General features: G+C 43.9%; 1 protein-coding gene across 1 annotated transcript; it reads right to left on the bottom strand.

Annotated features, from left to right (window-relative positions):
• Positions 1–4,426: 4,426 nt before the first annotated feature.
• LOC122542019 (dual specificity protein phosphatase 8-like) lies at positions 4,427–20,139 on the bottom strand. Its single transcript, XM_043679310.1, has 7 exons — positions 19,960–20,139; positions 15,844–16,062; positions 12,927–13,065; positions 10,616–10,782; positions 9,078–9,237; positions 7,453–7,576; positions 4,427–5,369 (listed from the first exon to the last, which is right to left on the bottom strand). The coding sequence occupies exons 1-7, from the start codon at positions 20,050–20,052 to the stop codon at positions 4,427–4,429; spliced, it is 1,845 nt and encodes a 614-aa protein (XP_043535245.1). The 5' UTR covers positions 20,053–20,139.
• Positions 20,140–21,704: the final 1,565 nt, after the last annotated feature.

The raw sequence follows: 21,704 nt of genomic DNA, 5'->3' as shown, positions 1-21,704 counted from the left end.
ACTTTCTTCCACCTATCATATTCCCAACGCCCCTCCCCCAAGTCCCTCCTCCCTACCTTTTATCTTAGCCTGCTTGGCACACCCTCCTCAATCCTGAAGAAGGGCTTATGCCCAAAACGTTGATTCTCCTGCTCCTTTGATGCTGCCTGACCTGCTGTGCTTTTCCAGCAACGCATTGTTAAGCTCTGATCTCCAGTTCCTCCACATCCTATAGTGACCGGGGCGGGCGGGCGGGTGGGGGTTGCAGCGCCACCACCTGGTTGGGGGGATGTAGTTACCAAGGCCCAATGGAACTGGGGGAATGCAGCCTGAAAGTCAATGAGCAAGTTATCACCATGTAAGCACACTTGTTAGAACTGTTGATACTGATAGGGATTAGGCTAGGGAAATATTGAACTTTTCATATGTTTATTGTGGAGAGTCATTGCTGAGCAATTCTTCACGTTATAGGCTAACTGTGTGTCCCATGTGTCAACTGGGGTGAATGATAGAATCTCCACAACGTGGAAGCAGGCCATTCAGCCCATTGAGTCCACACTGACCTTCTGGACATCATCCCACCCAACCCAAACCAACCCTGTAACTCAGCATGGCTAATCCACCTAACTTAAACATCCCTGGACCGTATGAAAACTTTAGCATGGCCAATCCACCTATCCTGCATATCTTTGGACTGTGGAACCATATCGGTGCTCCCAGAGGAAACCTGCATAGATACGGGGAGAATGTGCAAACTCCACATAGTCAGTCATCTGAGCATGGAATCGAACCCGGGCCCCTGGCGCTGTGAGGTAGGTAGCTTGCCGCCCCGTGGAATATGGATTATGAAGATGACGGCACAAATTCAACCAAGTCCACTTTATTTTAATAATCTTTAAATAGAAGTTAATAAAAAGTTATTGGAGTCCTTCAATGCCAAATACAAATTCTCAACAACGAAAAAACACATGCTCCACTAAGAGGATAAGTCTCAGAGATTTTTAACCAAATGTCAAACATTTATCTAATGACGAAACATGGATTTTATTTTGAGTAAGAAACTGTGGTGGATTGAATGGATCAAATGGCCTCCCTTCCTGTTGTAATAACTCTAATGGCTCACAGCACAGCACCCCCAGCAGGGTTTGAAACAATGAGGAGAGAACATGGAAAAGCTCAACAAGTTGGGAGATGTGAGGTGTGTTTTTAAAAGAAAAGCCTGCAGAAGCAAGGGATGTTTAAGGGTGCAAAGCATTCCTCAGGCTGGACATTTTGGGAAAGGACTGAATTGGAACAGCCAATGGTGCAGGGAGTGTTAAGATTTGTAGGAGTGGAAGAAGGAAGAACAAGTAGGATTTGGAGATTACAAAGATTAAGCGAGAAAAATTGAGAGCAGTACTAACTACAGTTTGTTGGTAGTGAATATGTCATTGATAATAAAGGACATTTTTCCTTACATTATCAGTGAAAGTGGAGAAAACATGAAGGAACAGGTTCAATAAACTAAGAGGAAGGAGTTTTACAGCCATCATTTTCATTCAAGCGTGTAAATTCCAAACACAAGAAAACACATTCATATTAAACAAGAATATCTTTAATCAACATTGTGGTAAGAAACCTTGACAACAATTTTCATGCAAAGGAAAGCACACAGGCCTGCTAACATGCCGCTCCACAACATCATAGCATTGTTGAAAAAGCAGGAGAAAGCTCAATCTATACTGAACCCAGGAAACATTCTCAGGCCACGCACTGTGTCAGTGGGATACAAAGTAAAGGTCCCTCTGCATTGCCGTGATCTTTTTAGCAAGGTGAGCAGTGTGACTTTTCCTTTTCCCTTCCCAGGCATCCTCTTAGATCCTTGAGCAAAGCTGACTGTTTTTATTTGATAGCATATGTGTAGTGAGGGACGAACACCGTTCATTTCACTTGTCACGATCCTGGTCTAAATTCGAACTGACTCCAGATTTGAGAAGTGACACAATTGTCTTCTAATCCAGTACATGTCTAATTACCATGGGCTTAATTTCAAGCAATGCAGACAGTTAAGTCTTTTTATGTATATGGTGTGGCCTGGTTTTGTGGTACTCTGTGACATTACAGCTTAAAATTGTTCTTTGACACACTAATAGCTATAATTGTCAGCTGTCGCTCATCTGATAATTTCAAACCACTGAGTCAGATGATTGTGAGTTCAAATCCCAGTCCTGAGACCTGAGCACAGCATCTAGATACTCGAGTGCAGTACTGCTGGGCTGCTGCACTGTTAGGGTGCCATCTCGGAGTTGAGCCATTAAGCTGAAGCCCAATGTGTCCCCTTGGGTCTCGGGTTTAGATTGAAATACGGGTGGTCAACCACCACACAAGCTTGTGTGTTAAGAATGAAACAAATGTGTTTTTCTCTCCCCATTCCAGTCATTTAATCTAATCTGCTCAATGTCCCCTGACTTTTGGCACTTTAGCTTGAAGCTAGGTTGTGTTGACATGTCAGGTGAGGTTGCAACCTCTGAAAGTGAGCTGAAAGATGTGTTGCTAGAAAAGCGCAGCAGGTCAGGCAGCATCCAAGGAGCAGGAGAATCGACGTTTCGGGCATAAGCCCTTCTTCAGGAATCTTCTTCGGGCTTATGCCCGAAACGTCGATTCTCCTGCTCCTTGGATGCTGCCTGACCTGCTGCGCTTTTCCAGCAACACATTTTTCAGCTCTGATCTCCAGCATCTGCAGTCCTCACTTTCACCCCTGACTGTGAGGCTGAGGTTCTCCACTGAAAGGGCTACATGTCTATCTCAATATGAAAACAATATGGACTGGGACTGAATCCTACTGGCACCAAGGCCTCTCGGGGGGCATCATCTGAAACAGTCGGAATGTTAGAATCATTTCACAGACCTATCTCTCCAAACCGTGAGAAACCCCTCGTAATAAATATCTGGTCCCATGACCTTTGAGATAAGCCAGGGCCACTGGCTGGGAGTTTTACATCTTTCTGTTGAGGCTGATGGATCTTTCATACTGAAGGTCAGTGCTCTAATTGTTTGTATCAAAGACAAATGCAGAGGACTGTTGTACAGACACTTAAAAGAATAGTTGGATCTATTAGGAGAACATAACTAGTCTATCAAGAGCTTCTGTGGTCATTTGCAATTACTGCATAAGGTAATGTTTCTGAAAGAGTTAATGCTGTTTCTCCATCCAGTGGCTGTATGATATCATTGGATTGGGTGGAGTTCAGACTAGGTAAAAAATGAACTCTTTCAAAACCATTACCTTTTACTGCAGTGTAGTCTTCATTGCCCTGGGCAATTATCTCTCTGCTCCTATTCTACCTGAGGTACAATGCTACTTTTAGGAATGTGGCCGCTCAGCCCTCACCTGTTCTCTCTCGATACAGGAATCAGTCCAAGGCATGCGATGATAGACACAGTCGGTGTAAATGCTGCAGGAGGAAGGCTGGAATCTAACCTAACACAACAACACGAGTCACTCAACACTCAGTCCCAACAGACATCAGCTGTGGCTCCCTCAGGAAGAAGACAAAACTGAAAGTTACTACACCCTCCCTACCACCCCACCCCCCCCAACCATTATATAAAAACATTAGAAAAACAGGAAATCAGAAGAGACCCGTTGGTCTATCAAGCCTGTTACCTCCAAAGAACATATGCAACCTAACCTAGTATGGACCTCAACCACTTTATTTAGATCTGGAGGGGGCAAAGCAGGAAAGTTTTCTTCCCAACTCTTTCTCTCCACAACACATACACACACACACACACAATCCTATAAAACTCAGGGAGGAATACCCATCTTCATGTTCCCTCTTGGCAACTCCAATTCAACACAGAACATTCCCATGGCCTTAGCAGCATCATGTTTCCTTCAGGATTACTGGCATCCACACATACCCCTGCAAACCCTTCACAATTAATAAACCCCTGGCACCATGATCTTTAATTTAACATCAATCAGTAAGGACCAGTGTCACCTGTGTCCCAGCAAAATAATTTTAGTTTTAAATTATTTTTCTAAGAAATTCGGTCTTAATCCCAAGTTAGTCTTTTGCTCCCCATTGTCAAGTTTCAATTTGAAGAACAAAGGTGTGTCCAATCATTCAAGTTCTCTTAAACATATGTTCGTTATTTTCCCGTGGACACTGTTTCTGCAAAGGTGTTCGCCTTTTGACTGTGTTCAGTTGCTAACAATGTCTCAACAGATTAAAGAATGGCCTTAAATCAGTAAAAGGCCTGAGAAATATGACGTGGGGGCCTTAGCAATGGTAATGTTTGAGCGATTCTAGGCCTACTGCAGAGGGCATTTGTGGTCAAAGAGAGGAAGAACAGGCCAAAAGTTCAAAGGGTAATTCTTTGGCCTGTCTACCCTTCCTCTTCGAAGGAGCGAATCCAAACTAAACAGATCACGGGACGTGTTTGTTTATTTTCACAACAAGGTTTAGGATTTCACCACATTGTCAGCGTAGAGGCCCACGTTCCTCGTGATGTGATCGGGTGTGATGGCCTTGCAATCTGTGGGGCCACTGTAAGGATGTTCAAACAGAGATAACTGTGTCCTCTTGCCATGCACTGTTATGAGGCAGCTGCTATAATCAAGCAGCGGCGATGATTTGGCAACGGGCAAGCTCAGTGTCACTCTTGCGGTGGGATCATTCTGACCACTGTCCTTTTGGCGAGTCACGCAAGGGGAACGCATTGGTCCTTGGTCAGCTCCAATGACAGGAGAAGGATTCTCGAGACAGCTACATTTCTGCTGGGCTTTCGAAACCTGCGTGGCTCCATGAGGCATGTTGCTGTCTTTCCCACGGCCTTTCCTGGTGTTGCCGAACAAGAGGGTGAATGGGTTGAAGGTGCTGGTGACCAACTTGCTCTGAAAACCCAGCAGCTTTGGGACAGGGCCTGTCTCCGCTGGCTGCGCGGCCTGATAGCATCCGACATGCGGGGCTGAAGAGTAGACAGACTTCACGTCCAGGGAGAAAGAGCGCTTCAAGCCGCTGGTGTGTGATATCTGCTCCGGCGAGAGGCGGAGCTCGGAGAACCCTTGCTGAAAGGCTGTCATCTCTGGAGCCACTTTCCCAAAGTCTCTGGGATTGCTACCCGCATCATTGCCAAATCCTTTGCCTTTACCCAAACGGTCCATGCGCTGTGCTGGAATGTGCAAGGTGGGAAAATGAGGGGCAAGTATTGCTGCGTCTTCATCGGGGTCTTCACAAGTGTCCAGCTGGTTGGCCTCTTCTTGCGTTGGGCTGTTCTGAGGATGAAGGAGGCTTTGTGCTGTGTGGGCCGAAGCCTGGATCTGAAGGATGGTCTTTTCATACTCCACTAACTGGCCCAGGAAGTTGAAGTTCGGCGATATTGAGGGTCTTCGGTCTTTCACAAACCTGATCAAGGCAAACAATAATTATTTTCATAAGGTAGTTGTAAGCAAAAACGGATGTTAAAAACAATTAGCTTCAGTAGTTAGACCTCCTCCTTCTCCTCCCTTTAGAGGAGGTAGTGATGGTCATAGTTCTATCTCTAAACTAGTATTTCAGAGGTCCACACTGATGTTCTGAGAGTGGGCTTCCAATCCCACCACAGTAGCCTGGCTGAAAATAAATGAAAGAATCAGAAATATGAAGCCGGTCTCAGTAATGACCAGGATGATTATAATTGATTGTTGTTAAACATCGATCTGGTTTACTGATGTGCCATCTGCCTTTCTTACCTGGTCTAGCTTCACTTGTGACTCCAGGGCCACAGCAATGTGGTTGACTCGTAATTGCACTCTGAAATGCCCCGAGCAAGCTACTCAGTTCATGGGCAGTTAATGGTAGGCAACAAATGCTGGCCTTGATGACATTGCTGTGTCAATGATGCCCACAGTTCATGCAAGATAAAGAAGAAAGAAAAGTGCCCTTTCATCCAAGTGATCTAGTGAGTAAGTGTTGGCAGGTTTCTCAAACAGCAAGGCTAGAAGCAGCTAGGGCTCCTACAATCGAACCCTACTAGTTGGTGCAACATAGAATTCCACAGTGCAGAAAGAGGCCATTCAGCCCACCAATGCTGCACTGATCCTCTGAAGAGCACCTGAACTAGACCCTATTCAATGCCTGTAACCCTCCATTTCCCACGATTAATCCACCTAGTCTACACATACCTGGAGACCACTCACCTAACCTGCACATCTTTGGACTGTGGGAGGAAACCAGAGCACACAGAGGAAACCTGCACAGAGATGGGAAGAACCCCACACAAACAGTCGCCCAAGGCTGGAATCGAACCTGGGTCCCTGGCGCTGTGAGGCAGCAGTGCTAACCGCCGAGCCACAGCACTGTGGGTTTTGGACAGGGGCAGGAGTTAGCTTGGCTGCGATATCCTTCACTAAAGCAGCCAGGGTCCCTTACAAAGGTGAGATAATGGGAATAACATACAGTCACACCACGACACACTTTAGCATTTTGAGAAAAGAATGCTGAATGTTCGGGGGCAAGATGCCATTCGGCCCACAAGCCTACCACTAGAAACAATAAAAACAGGGCAAGGCCATTCAGCATCTTGGGCCTGTTCTGTCATTCAATTACATAGTGGGTGACCAGCACTTGCAATCCTATTGCCCCCTTTCACTATTGACACCCTGACTGAACAAAAAACCCATCATACTCAGTTATGTTTCAACTGACCTACCGTCTATCTAATAAGAGAGAGAATTTAGGTATCTGCAATTCAACTGTGAAAAAGTGCTTCCCTCATAATTGCCTTTTTTCTCACTTGTTTCTCCATGTCTCTCAATATTCTACCTGTAGTTTCTCCTCACTATATGTCACTCTATCTGTCTCTCTTCTCTGTGTTTTCATCCTGGCAAGCTATCTGTACCCATTCGTCTTTCTCTCTTCTCACACCATTCCCCTTCTCCACTTCTTGGTCTTGTCTCTCTCCCTCTCTTGATCACTCTCTCCACATCTCCCACCTCTGAAATACTTGAAAATAGTTGGTGAAGCTCACAACATGTGCCACTAAGGCTCACTGGAAATGACATATATTTAAATTCAGGGACCCATTCTCTGCAAACGAATGGAGCATGTCCAAACCTTTTTGAACTACATGAGAATTTTCTATTATTTTCTCCAAGGTAATGTCCTGACTAATCAAGGTCAGCTTGGCAGCGAATCAGTGCTCTTTTCACATGGAGTATAAGTTGTACTGATTGCTTGAAATTTGGCATTCTTGCATTTGTCCTGATGAGTGTAAGATGAAAAGCTCCAGCAACTTATCTCTCTTTTCAGTGATATTCGGGTTTACCAACTGATATTAGTGTTCTGTTGCAGTTTACGTTCAATGAATCACTCAAAAATCTGACTTGAACTAGCTTCACACTGTCAACACTCAACACTTTGTCCCAAAGCCTTGTTCGTCTCTCTCAGAATCTGCACCCATGTTTCACTGCTTCTGTTTTACAAATCCCCAGAAGATGCTCTGTCATACCTGTAAGCATCGTCCAAAGAGAAATCCATTGTCCTCATGACGTAAGCAATAGCAATTGCTGCAGACCGCGAGATCCCAGCCAAGCAGTGAACCAAAACCCGAGACTTCATTGACCGCACTGTGTCTGTGTGAAACAGTAAATACCAAGAACATCGTTAAGAAAGGAAGAGCCAACTTGCATTTATTTAACAACTTCCAGATTGTTAAGATGTTCCAGAGTGCTTGAGATCCAACAAAGTACTTCCACATATACGAGCTGAAAATGAGTTGCTGGAAAAGCGCAGCAGGTCAGGCAGCATCCAAGGAGCAGGAGAATCGACGTTTCGGGCATGAGTCCTGCTTCAGGAAGGGCTCATGCCCGAAACGTCGATTCTCCTGCGCCTTGGATGCTGCCTGACCTGCTGCGCTTTTCCAGCAACACATTTTCAGCTCTGATCTCCAGCATCTGCAGTCCTCACTTTCTCCTACTTCCACATATAGTCACAGTTAAACCTTGGGAAGTCCAACAGCTAGTCTGTGACCAGCGAGTGCTCACAAACAGCTATAAGACAAATGACTACTGCTTGTTGAGGGAAAGACGTTCAACATGTACCCTACTCATCTTTGGAAAGTGTCAGGGGATCTTTCCAATGCATCAGGTCACTGGGTGGATGTAAAATCTTTCACTGGAAAGAGATTTGTCCCTTAGTCTTATTGCTTCCTAGTGTGATACTGAACCCTACATTCAGGTGTTTCCTGGTCTGATCTCAATGGGAGCAGCGACAAATCTGCAAGAATTGACCACATTGCTGTTTAGCACAGACGGGAGAATGTTTCTGCTAGCACACGGCTCTGATATTGTTGAACATGTAGTTGAGACTCATTATCCAGGGCCAGACATGAAGAACTTCCAACTGGACAAAGCATAGGATGACAACTGGGTATGTGTGAAAAGAAGGAGTCTGCTCCTTGAGAAAGTGTGTTGGGGTTTGGAGGGGATGTGCAAAATAAGGACAACGTTTATCATATAGTGCCTTTTATGTAGTAAAACATCTCAAAGTGCTTCACAAGACAGTTATCAGAGAAACATGAATCCCATAAAGGAATATTAGGACTGGTGACTAAAAGCTCGATCAAATAGAAATTTTAAAGGAATATCTTAAATCAGGACAAGTTTAAAGAAGGGAGTCCAGAGCTCAGGATTTAGGAATTAAAGGCACAACTACTTATGGTGGAGTTATGGAAGTCACGTTGCACATGAAGCCAGAGTTGGAGGAAAAACAAAAACAGAAGATGCTGGAAAAGCTCAGCAGGTCTGGCATTATCTGTGAAGAGGAGTCAAAATTAACGTTTCAGGTTGGGTGACCCTTCCTCAGCATTGTTGGAATTCTGAATTCTTAAGAGAGTTGCAGAGCTGGAATAAGTTACAGAGATGGCAAAGCCAAAGGGGAGTTTGAACATAATTATAAAGGATTTAAATCTGAGCCATTTGATAGACCAGGCGCCAATGTAGGTCAGTGAAAACAGGAGTGATTGGTGCGAGCTAGGCCACAAAACTGTGCTTTATGATATTTACAGGCTGAATTACTGAATGTATCCACACTCTCCCCATCTACTAGTCCACGTTTCACCGTTTAACTTCATACCTATGAATTCCACAGACTTGTTCAGCCAAGGTAAGAGACTCTCACAGTAGCTGTCATTGACTGGGATCCTCAGGAAATGGCTGTCCGGGATAAATGTGGGTTTTGGGCAGTTACTGCTCACATTCAAAATGTGGGTTATCCCATTCTGAGTCATCAATTCCTACAAGAGAAAGTCACAGAGCAATTAAAATCAATTCGCTTTCCTGCACTACTTCTGTCCTTTTTTTTGTGCCATCATCATGTTGATATGAAGATAGATTTCCTGCTCAACCCCCATTCTTTCCTGAAGCAGAGGACACTCTCTCAACGCTGCTTTCCTCGTCTAATTTACAGCCTTTAAACCACCCACCTCCTTTTCATGAAAATGATAAGAGACTAAGAAGTTTTTTTTTAGATTAGATTACTTACAGTGTGGAAACAGGCCCTTTGGCCCAACAAGTCCACACCGACCCTCCGAAGAGCAACCCACCCCTCTACATTTACCCCTTCACCTAACACTACAAGCAATCTAGCATGGCCAATTCACCTAACCTGCACATTTTTGGACTGCGGGAGGAATCCGGAGGAAACCCACGCAGTGAATGTGTAAACTCCACACAGCCTGAGGCAGGAATTGAACCTGGGTCTCTGGTGCTGTGAGGCAGCAGTGTTAACCACTGAGCCACCATGCCATTAAAAGTCACATAACACCAGGTTGTAGTCCAACAGATTTAATTGGAAGCACTAGCTTTCGGAGCGCCGCTCCTTCATCAGATGGTTGTGGCAGGAGAGGGGAAGTCAGTCCTCATTTCATCCAATGCATTGCTGCATCCAACGATACCCAGTGAAACAATTTAAACCAGAATAAGCCACATTTTCCTTTAACTATTTTTGTGATGGACTGAGTAAGGTAAGGTAGGTAAGACATGAATTATTCAAACGGCTTTGTGCTTATATCTACCTTTATAACTTTCAGTCCCACCACTTGCCAGATAATCATATCTTCTTCAAAACACAATAACTTCAAAGCAAATCCTGCTGCTGTGTCACGACCCTAGTGGAATAATGAATGAAGCTTGCGTTTCCTCCAGTCTCACCATCAAAGCTGAAGCTGCCTCTGCAGTCTCCTGCATAGTCCACTCCAGTTTCCTGTGGCTCCCCCAAACCTACCACCTTCCACAGATCCTGCGCAACCGAACCTAACACACACTTGTGCCACAGCTTAAACCGCTCCGGGAAAATTCTCGGCAGTGGCTCCTTTCATTCTCAAATGTGATTGAACAAAAATCCCAAGATCTCCATTATCCAGCTTCAATCCCATTCCTAATTGGTGGTTTCCATTCGATGTCCCACAGCAAACAACTGGCAGAATTCCTAGAGAAATGGTACAAACACCCATCTTTGCCATTTCTCCAAGAATTCCACCAATCCTCTGCCGAAGTTCTGGGAGAATCCCATGGAGTTTCTTTGAAGCTGGGGGTAGGGTTGACCCTGGACCCTGGTTTCAATCAAAACTGGTTGTTGTAGGCCTGTATCCTCTAGCCCTGCGCCTTACCCACCTTATTCAGAACATCATTCTGAGAGCCCAAGTAGAAGTAGGGGAGGATCTGAGTGGGTCCCATGTCACACATGGAGAGACACGGCTGTGAGAAGCTGCTGGGCAGTGAATTGGTTGACTTCCCTTCACACAGGCTGGGAAAACACGAGGAAAACTCCAGAAATCCCCCTGGAAAGAAGGGAATGGTATGGCATTAGAGGGAGCCAGACAGAAAGGATAAGAACATTTCAACATTCTTAAAGCTCTTCAACAGGCCTTCCCCTCTATTCCTGATGAAGGGCTTTTGCCCGAAACGTCGATTTTCCTGCTTCTCGGATGCTGCCTGAACTGCTGTGCATTTCCAGCACCACTCTAATCTAGAATCTGGTTTCCAGCATCTGCAGTCATTGTTTTTACTTTCCCTATTAAAACCAAACCTCCCCCTACCCCCCTCAACCAAACCCACAACCAAGAACCAAGGCTCTTTCCTAGTCATAGTATTAAAATTACCATCTCAAATATGTCGCCAAAGATGCTGGTTGTTCTCTGGGCTAGAGTTCAATGAGAAGCCTGTTACCTAGCTGCATCTTTCTTGACAAGAGGGACCGAATTGCGCAGTTCTGCTCCTAATTCCATCTGAATGGCCATCCACTCTTTAACTCTTTCATGAGATATGGGTATCAGTGGTAAGGTCAGCATTTGGTGACTATCCCTAAAGTGCCCTTGAATCATATGACTTGCTAGGGCCATTTCAGAGGGCAGGAAAAAGTCAGTCATGTTGCAGTGGGTCTGGAGTTACATGTAGGCCTGACCAGGCATAGATAGCAGATATCCTTCCCTGAAAGGCTTCAGTGAACGACATGGGAATCAGTAGGTGTCATGCCATCAGACTAACTTTATATTCAAGATTTATTAGCTGAATTTAAATTCCACTAGCTGTCGTGGTGGGCTTTGAACCTATGTCCTTGAGCCAATTAGTCTCGGCCTCTGGAATGCCAGTCTGGTGATGTTACCACAATGAGACCATCACATCATTGAAGTGCAATTACCATCCCAAATTTGTCCCAAAGAATTGGCTACTTGCTGGGGTATTGTTCATTGGGTGCCATTCTGTCTGGCCACATCCCCTTTAGGCTGGTCACTCTTTTTTGAGCCTATAGCAAGTGACCAGAGGCTGTTTCTGCTAGGGCAGGCCTCACAGCCAACGCTGTCTTCAGCTGGCGTCCAAAGACAGGCAATATCAATCACTGGTCGGGATTGAGTGTCATGGTTGATTATTCTCTTCTTACTCAAGATCATTGAGAATGTCGTTACAAAAGAAAGGTTAACATTTTATCTTACTGAGGTGGTTGTAAGTGGTGCCTGTTAACTTTGACACTTGATGAAAGGGGATTCAACCATTGTCCATCTCTTAATCAACACCCAGAGAAACCTGCACCGGGCAGTGGAATTCTCCAAGCTAAAACAGACTGTCTATCATTACTCTTTGGACTTACACTGGGAGGATAGCCAAGGTATTGTGGACTTAGCTGCCTCCTTTTGCTTGCAGCCCAGTGACATCCATCAGGAGACAATGGGACAACCATAGAAGGAATGGGTGAAAATGAATACAAAACTCAGTCTGGAACATTTTCTTTTCATTCATTCACAAGAGGTAGCCATCTGTGGCAAGGTTAGCATTTATCGTATATTCCTGATTGCCCTTGAGAAGGTAGTGGTGAGCCACATTAAATATAACTGAGTGGCTTCCTAGGCCTATTCAGAAGGCAGTTAAGTATCAATCACATTGGTGTGAATCTGGAGTCCCGTATGGGTCAGATTGGGAAAGGATGGCAGATTTCCTCCCTTAATAGATATTAGAGAAGACGATTTGATTTTCCATTAGATTCATGGTCACCACAACTGATGCAAGCTCTTTAATATGACATTGTTCAATTAATTGAATTTACCAGAGGGTGGTACAGGTATGGAATGAGCTGCCAGAGGAAGTGGTGGAGGCTAGTACAATTGCAACATTTTAGAGGCATTTGGGTGGGTATATGAATAGGAAGGGTTTAGAGGGATATGGGCCGGGTGCTGGCAGGTGGGACTAGATTGGTTTGGGATATCTGGTCGGCATGGACGGGTTGGACCGAAGGGTCTGTTTCCATGCTGTACATCTCTATGACTCTACATCTGCCAGCAGTCATAATGGGGTTCAAACTCATGTCTCTGGATCTATTATCCATGGATTACCAGTACATTGACATTGCCAGCTTGCTACTGGACCCATGGAACTTTAATGAGAAAAGTATACCAACAGTAAAATTTTCCCTTTAAATTATAGGCTGTACCTTTAAGAAAATATATATTGTTGAATTGCTTCTCCAGTTTTCGCAGGAGGATTGTGATGATGTCGCTGGCTGGAGGACATTTTGCATCCTTTGTTTCTTGGTCATATAGCACCAGCTCCTTTGCTTCTAGGTCCTTTGTCTGGGGAGACAATTAATAGGATCACAATAAAGATCTTCTCCTCTAATAACTTCTCAACTTTTTTTCTAATTCTTTCATGGGATGTTGGCAACATTGATAAATCTTGAGCTTGTTTCCCTTCCCTGACCACTTCAGAGGAGCAATTAAGAGTCAACCACACTGCTGTCCACCTGAGGTCTCATGTAGACCAGAGCAAGTAAAGACAGCAGATTTCCTTCCTTTAAAAACCGGACCTTTTATTTAAACAATCGGTGATAATTGACAATGGTCACCATTGCTGAGACTGGTGTAACATTGCACATTTTATTAACTGGGATATAAATTCCACCAGTTACTATGGTAGGAATTGAACTCATGTCCCTAGAGCATTAGTCACAACTTTAGCATTCTAGTGTCAACTTAATCACTGCACCAGCCCACTCCCATTAAGATTGGTCATACGTATTGCTGGACATTTCTTCACATGATCTCATGCCTCCAATTGCCCCACCCCACATCATCATTAGTCACTCTGTTATTAGTTAATTGTTACGGTGCCAACCGTCCCATGGTCAATCAGAAAACAAACATACTCTGTGCCAAAGTCTCTAAGTTTGGACATAAAGAGGAAGTTGTTCCGTTGGTGGCATGATCCAGAATCGAAGGACACTGTTTAATGGTGATTGGCACAAGACGCTATGGTGGCGTTAGGAAAAACATTTTTAAACAAGAAGGTGGTTGGATCAGTGTGACACAGGCAGAGTCAATCAAAGGGGCACTGGGTAAGAATCTTAGGAGACAATGTTTGCGGGACAATGGAAAAAAGGCTGTACTATAGGATTTGTAAGTTTCTGTTGCAGAGGGCAGATTATGGACTCAATGGGCCGAATGCTCCCCTTATTTGCAGTAACCCATTCATTGCATGACTGAGTGTGTATTGCTGACAAAAAGAGACATAACGGTAAAATGTAGGGATTGAAGCAGGCCATTCAGCCCATTGAATCTGCTCTGCCATTCGATAAGCTCATGGCTGATCTGATTATCTCCAACCCCATTCTCCTTCCTTATACCCCTAACTGGAGATTCCTTTTACTGATTACAAATTTTTCCAACTCAGTCTTGAATACTCTTAGCGATCCAGCCTTGACAGCCTCTGCACACATTCTCTTAAAAAGTGGACCCCTTGTTTTAAGATTGTGCCCTCTGGTCTTAGACCCCCCCAAAAAGAGGAACCAACCTCTCTAAATTTATCCTGTCAAGTTCCCCAACAATCCTGTATATTTCAATAAGACTGTCTCTTATTCTTCTAAATTCCAATGAGTAAAGGCAGAATCTATTCAAGGTCTTCCCATAAGACAGACCCTCCATACCTGGGATCTCCCACAAAGGGAAACAGTCTTTCTACATCTAACCTGTCTTGTCCCCTAAGAAATATATGTTTCAACAAGGTCGCTTCTCATACTTCTGAACTCCAATGAGTACAGACCCAGCCTTTACCATGTCTCCACTCTCTGGGGTGATTGCGGTTAAGTGGAGTTGAAATGCCCATCAGTCATGTTTAAATGGCGGAGTGGACTCGATGGGCCGAATGGCCTTACTTCCACTCTGATGTCTTATGGTCTTATAAAACAGTCCCTCATGCCAAGAACCTTCTCTGGACCGCCTCCAAAGCCAGTCTGTCTTTCCTTAGACAAGGTGCCCACTCTGTTCACAGTATTCCAGCTGTGGTCTGACTTGTATACCATCAGAAAGAGCTCCCTATTTTTAGACTCCATTCCCTTTGAAGTAAAGACCAAACTCCATTTGCTTTCCTGATTACCAGAACTTGTAAGCAAGCTGAAATAACAGCACAGAGGCCAGTATCCCATCACCAAGTCACCCTTTATTTACATGTGCACGGTACATGGGCTCTAATTACCAGAATGCCAAATCTCGAAGACAGTAACAATTTCTCCTGCATGAGGAGAAAAGGTGCCGACCGATTGGCAAGTCAACGTTGCTAAAAGCTAAATATATTTAAATGCAAGGGCCTTCAGACCAAAGGCAATTGTTCAAACATTGCTCCTTATTTGAATGAAACCAGAGTGTGGCGGTCATTGGTTCCCTGGTGTATCCTTCATGGCTATGCTTTGACCAGTCAAGAAGCAACTGATCAATACCTGTTTCTCATCTAATATACATTGAGATTTGGCAGTCTTGCACTTTTGTCCTGGTGAGTGCAAGGTGAAAAGCTTCAACAGGGTATCACGTTTTTTTCAGCAATACTCAAGTTAGGATGTTCCGTGTCTGTCACTCCCACGTTTAATAACTGAGACATGAAAGTGCTCAGAGTGAAGGTAAATGTTTCTTTAATGTTGCTGAAAGCAGTGAATCTTCACTGTCTGCTCATTCTGGAGGACTGAGGGATGTGCTGAAGCTTGGGCCAGCTGTCGCCAAGGCGCGGAGGGGAAAGACCACCGTGTAACATCTACCTGCCTAAGAAGAACAGGGGGCCCACGCAGTCATTTGGGCTCTGCTGATGCCTCAGCTAAATATATGGGCATATGATTGATAAACGTACAGACCTGTGTATAAAAAATGATAAACTCTGATCTCTGTATGTAAATGTTTATGTATGTATGGCATGACCAACTGTACAGACCATCAAATTATTTTATGAATAAAGTATATTTTTGAAATAAACAAAACCTCTAATGATTACAAACATCTTGCTCCATGCAGAAAGCAGCCCCGTCAGAAATCAGACAGAAGAAAAGAACAAAAGAGAGAAAGAGAGTGAGCAAAATGACCAGAACAAACCATCATTGTTGGGCTTGGTTGCAGGAGTTCAGTGAGCAACTCCCTCTCAGGCGTGATCTTTGAGGCACAGATATTGACAGCGTTTAGCACGTGTAGGATGTGGTAGTCAGCATTAGGACGACAATCAATGACCAACATCTCTTTCTGGCCTTCCAACATTGCAGCCAGCTGATTGGCCCTGATGCCCTTCACTGGCTTCTTGTCCCCTGCCATTTGATTCTGGAGAAGAGGAAAGTTTCATTTTAAAAGTCACATTTTTTTATTCATCATTTAAATTCACACATCCATCACTTTGAAATTTTCTCTTCTTTCATCGCATGTCAGCATTGGAGAAAAGCCAACTTCTGTTGGTCCGCCCCTAATTGCCCTTGAACTGCGTGTCATGCTTTGCCAGTTCAGGGGGCAGTAATGAGTCAACCGAATTTTTAAAAATATTGCAGAAGCTAGAAACAAGAAACAAAACCAGTTCTCAGAAAGGGTCACCGGACTCGAAATGTTAACTCTGATTTCTCTTCACAAACCTGCTGAGCTTGTTCAGCAACCTCTGTTTTTGTTGCTGTTGGTTGAAGAAACTCAGTAGGTCTGACAGCATCTGTCAAGAGAGATACAGCAATAATGTTCAACGTCTAATATGACTCTTCTACACATCAAACTTGAAACGCTAACACTGTTTCTCTCTCCACAGATGCTGTCAGACCTGCTGAGTCTCTCCAGCACTTTATGTCTTTCTAAGAGAGTGGCGACACTACACAATACTTTTCACTATATTTTTGTAACAAGGTACATGTGATAATAAATAAATCAAATCAAATTAAGTGTCAACCACATTGTTGTAGATCAAGAGTCACATGTAACCCAGACCAGATAAGGATGGCAGATTTCCTTCCCTAAAGGACATTAGTGAACCAGATGGGCTTTTTAAAATGATAATCAACAGTGTTACATAGTCAACATAAGGCAAGCTTTTAATTTCAAATTTTATTGAATTCAAATGTCACCATGTACCACTGTGGGTTTTGAACCCACATCAATAGATTATTGGTCTCTGGATGACTAGTAACAATATCAATATACCATGACCTCCCTCATCCTCGCCTGAAGACCTTAACTCACCTTAGGGAGCTCCTGCTGTATTCATCATGTGTGTGACTTGACCTTAAGCATTGACAGGCTAATTGACTGTGGGTCAATTCACCTGTTCTCCTGTTTTCACTGGAGTATCAGTCTGTCCCTAACACTGTCCAGTGACCCCTATGGGAAGGCATGCTGACATTTCAATGGGAGCTAAAATGAAGAGTGCGGGTTGTCTGGTGACTACACTGTTGCCTCCCATACCCCCTCTCATTTCGGGTCCATGTTCAGGGATACTGGACAAGCCAATCATTCTATTGTATTTTAAATCAAATCTCCTGAACCCCACAACGCCCTGAAATCTCTGCATTCTGCCAGTTCTGGCCTCTTGAGCATCCTTTTATGGTTCCAACAACGTCAGGCCTCGCCTTCGATCTTTAAACTCTGGAATTCTCTCCCTAAACCTCAACGCTGCTCAACCTGCGATTTTCTCCTTTGAGATGCTGCTTTTCCCAAGCCTTTGATGATCTATCTTAATAACTTCTTATTTTCCGTGCATCCAAGTTTGCTCCCTTGGAACACCTCGGGGTGTCTCACTGCACAAAAGGTGCTACACAAATGCAGCTTGGTGCTGTCTTGACGATTCAATGACTGTCCGGGATGAGCTGCAAGTTGCCAGTCACGTTGCCATGTTGCCGATGGGGAAACACTCCCAGCTGGGATGGTGACACTGATTGATAGGGACAACGCCATCTGGGCCACTGCTGACACAGACTGTTCTCAGAGAGAGAGAAGACTTCCAACCCAGTGCCGCCTTGTGGCTCCCTCACGCTAGTGACAAAATGGAACAATGAGAATAACTCGGATTAAAGCCTCGTTCTATAGTTTAGCTCCAGTTGAGAAATGCAAATGCTGGCAAAACTGCAGACCCATGAAATCACCGCTCCCTGCCTGTCCACAATGGAATCGTGTCTTTTTGACTAAAGTAAGTGAACGCTAAAACAAATCCCATCAGAATTGAACTGAGCCCTCCAGTAATGGAGACGTTTGCATTACCAATTGCTGCAATGATGGGTCACTCTCCTGCACATTGTGTGTCCATTGGGCTGTGATTAACACGGTTCAATGGGTTACATGTCCAGAAGCTGACGTGGTCAGGTCCCATTCCAAATTGGGAATGATAACTCCTCGTGCAATCCTGAGGGAGCGCTGCACTGTTGGAGGTGCGAACTTTTCAGATGAGATTTTAGCTATTGCCACTCTCCATGGTGGAGATCATAGATCCCTTGACATTGTGTTGAAACAGATGAGTTTATTCCGAGTCTTTAAAACAAACCATGTAATGTACTGGGATGGCAGTAACATCAATATGTATACAATATCTTTGCAATGTGTTGTTCTGCATGGAATAGCTTTGCCTGGGTTAGACAGTGTTATATTCCAGAAACCACTGAACCACAGTGTCCCCATTTATTGCTTTCTCTCTCTGTTGACCTGCTCCCATTTCTCTGCAACTCAAATCTCCTCAGAGATCACATTCTTCTGCTGCCTCGCTCTGTCCAAGATAAACACTTTTGTCGAAAGGTTTTTAATTAAATAAGTCAATTAATTAATCAGAGACAGGCCTGGATCTTTCTATTAACATATCACCAGAACATACTAATCAGGAGCAGGGGCCATTCTGCCCCTGAAGCCTTTTCTTTCCCCTTACCCAGTCCTTGTTTCCTCTTCAAATGTTTGCCCCCTAAGAGCTCTTTGATCAGTGGCTCAATGTGGTCACTTGCTCCTTATTTATAAACAGAAAATTTCTTTTCATTCACAAGCATAGGACATGCCCAAGCATTTTGCAGCCAATGAGAAAAGGAAACTTGGCAATTAATTTGTACACAGCAAGCTCCCGCGAATAGCAATGTGATCATCGGTGCCAGTATATTGCTTGAGGGCTAAATATCAACAAGGACCCTGAATAGAAACATCACCAGTTCACTGCTCTTCTATAGAATAGTGACTTTTATATCCTGAGAGGGCTCCAGAGTTTAACATCTCATCTGAGAGAATCGGTGCCCCCTCAGCACTGCCCTAAACCATCAGTCTAGATTATGCAGCCAAGTGATGTTCTGCATAAGAAAAAATTCTAAATCTCGCCCCCCCCCCCCCCCCCATTCCCACTGTGTTTGTGGCACTATTATCAAGCCCTTTCAGCATTTACCTTGTCAAGCCTCCCGTGTGATTTTGAAAACTTCAATTACCTTTCGCCTTGGTCAGTGAATACAGCCCTTTGTATGTTAAAGCTGGCAATTTACCACATCCTGGTGTCCCTGGTATTATCCTAGGCATTGTGTCATTTACCTCTTCCTCAGTCCTTTGTACTGTAGGGTCCTCAATTCTAGCAGGCAGTTTTGGAACAATAGTCCAACGAATGAATGTCTTGGATGGATACACCATCACCTCTTCGCTTCTGTATTCATTTCCCTTTCCCCCATTATAAACAAAAAAACATCCACCATTGTACTTTGGAATTGCTTATTCGATTGAAAGTGGAAAATGCTGAAAGCTGCCCCTTGCATCTCATCTGAACTGGAAGGAGCTACGATCTTAAAACAGGCTCTTTAAAAATCTAGTTCTCACCCATCGCCTCGAGGCACCTTAGATGTCGAGGTAAATCATATCAAAATCGATTAAATATTTAACAGGCGGAAATTGACTGCAGAGCTGATTTTCACAATTGTAAATAAAGCTTAATACGTTTTACATTAAAGAGCATTGACATGAAAATAACGTAATAAAGCATATTTTACATGCAGCCACAATCTTGCAAACTATTGCATGCCTGCATCTGACATTAAGAAATTCGCTCGCAATGCAATATCATTGCAATCCCTAATATTATTTCTCAGCTTCTTGTCACGATTACACAATTCCCTCGAGTTAACCCTCTCTATTGTTTCGGATGCATTTGCATACTTGTCATCACAATGCAAGGGAATTAATTTTTTCTTCTTGTTTGCAAAGATAAACTTACCAAAAAAATAAAAGGAAAATAACCTTTCTCTCGTTGCAATTCTTGTTGACGGCGGCAGCTGTTTTGATGTTTATTTCAGACGACTGCAGGTGAAAGAGGGTCGTTGCACCAGGCATGTAGGATGCACACACACATACATACACACTCTCTCTCTGTGTCTCTCTGTAACTCAGTGAAATAGCTTGAATTCCCCCCTCCCTCTCCACACAATGAGGTAATGCGGTTAAAAATAGTTCAGGTACAGCAAATATGTCATCTCTGACCAATGACAGACTTTCCCCTTGTGTTGTTTTTTTTCTAACTGATGTCAGGAGTTTTTATATGCCGAATGCTCTCTGGGACATGCACAAAGACATAGATTTAAAAGACAATCCATCAGCTTGACAATCAGAGAGAGAGAAAAAAGCAGAGAATGAAATTAGCACATCTCGTGTATTTTCCCTGCATCATCTATTTAATATCAACCTCGCTGCTGATTGACTGATGGCCCCTCTATTGTTTAATCGGTTTATTGAATTCTAAAACATTGTTCTTGCCTTTCATTGTCCCTGTGTGTGAATGGTCTCCTCAGTATTGTTTAAATCATCAGAACAGGGCTGTGTCAGGAACTCCTTTCTCCAAAATACGTTGAGGTGAATGAAGCATTTTTTGTTGTTGTTGTTGATACAGCCAAATTGTACACAGTGAGATCCCACAAGATGTGATAGTGACCAGAATATCAGTTTCCTTTTAAGATGCTGGTTGATTGATAAATATTGATCGCAACATCAGGAGGACTTTCCCCTGCTCCTCTTCGATGACCAGCCGGTGATCTGAGAGGGCTCTCATTTTAACTTCTCATCCCGAAAGACAGCACCTCACACGGGCAGCATCCCGAGTCTGCACTCAAAGATCTGATGTTGGATTTCACATCCACTGTACACAAGGAGCTGTGAAGGGCATCATTACTCAAATAACTCCACAGAGGCTGGTATCCCGTCACCCTTTATTTAGATGTACTTGACACTGATCCAGCTCCCTCAGAACCAGTTCTCAGAGTGAACAGAACCCCTGACACTCCTGTTTATATCTGTCAGCCAGGGCTCCCTGATTTGACCAGTTTAACAGCCCCAATCAGGGAACTCATATTCTATGAGGTCCACCCAGCCGACCTCGTTACAATCACGACAATTTCTGATGTAATTTCTCTCTTCTTCCTTGTCGAATTCAGAAGACTAATGGCTATCATTTTGTTTTACGTGCCATAATAACTGAACTAGGTAACCATATAAATGTAAATTTACAAGGTTATGGGGAAAGAGCAGGGCAAGTCAGGTGAATGTTAACTAATGTCCAGGAATTGTGATGCTTTGTCACAAGTTCATGAAAATACTCTCTTATTTAATGTAAATTTTGGGCAAAGGATTCCAGTAATAAATTATCAGGGACAGAGTGAACTGAACAATTGAACAAGTCTGTGCTGATCGATGTGGATGTCTGCACAATAGATCAACAGTTCAATTCCAGCCTCGGACTGCCTGTGTGGAGTTTGCACGTTCTCCCTGTGGGTTTCCTTCGGGTACTCTGGTTACCTCCCACAGTCCAAAAATGTGCAGATTAGGTGAATTGGCCATGTTAAATTGCCCATACTGTGTAGTGGGATGTGTAGATTAGGTGTATTGGTCAGGGGTAAATGTAGGATAATAGGATAGAGGAATGGGTCTGGGTGGGTCAGTGTGGACTTGTTGGGCCGAAGGGCCTGTTTCCACACTGCAGGGATTCTATGAAT

The sequence above is a fragment of the Chiloscyllium plagiosum genome, chromosome 39, assembly GCF_004010195.1.
Source record: "Chiloscyllium plagiosum isolate BGI_BamShark_2017 chromosome 39, ASM401019v2, whole genome shotgun sequence".
Taxonomy (NCBI): domain Eukaryota; kingdom Metazoa; phylum Chordata; class Chondrichthyes; order Orectolobiformes; family Hemiscylliidae; genus Chiloscyllium; species Chiloscyllium plagiosum.
The sequence above is the reverse complement of the archived record's forward strand: the minus strand, read 5'-3'. Positions and strand labels throughout refer to the sequence as shown.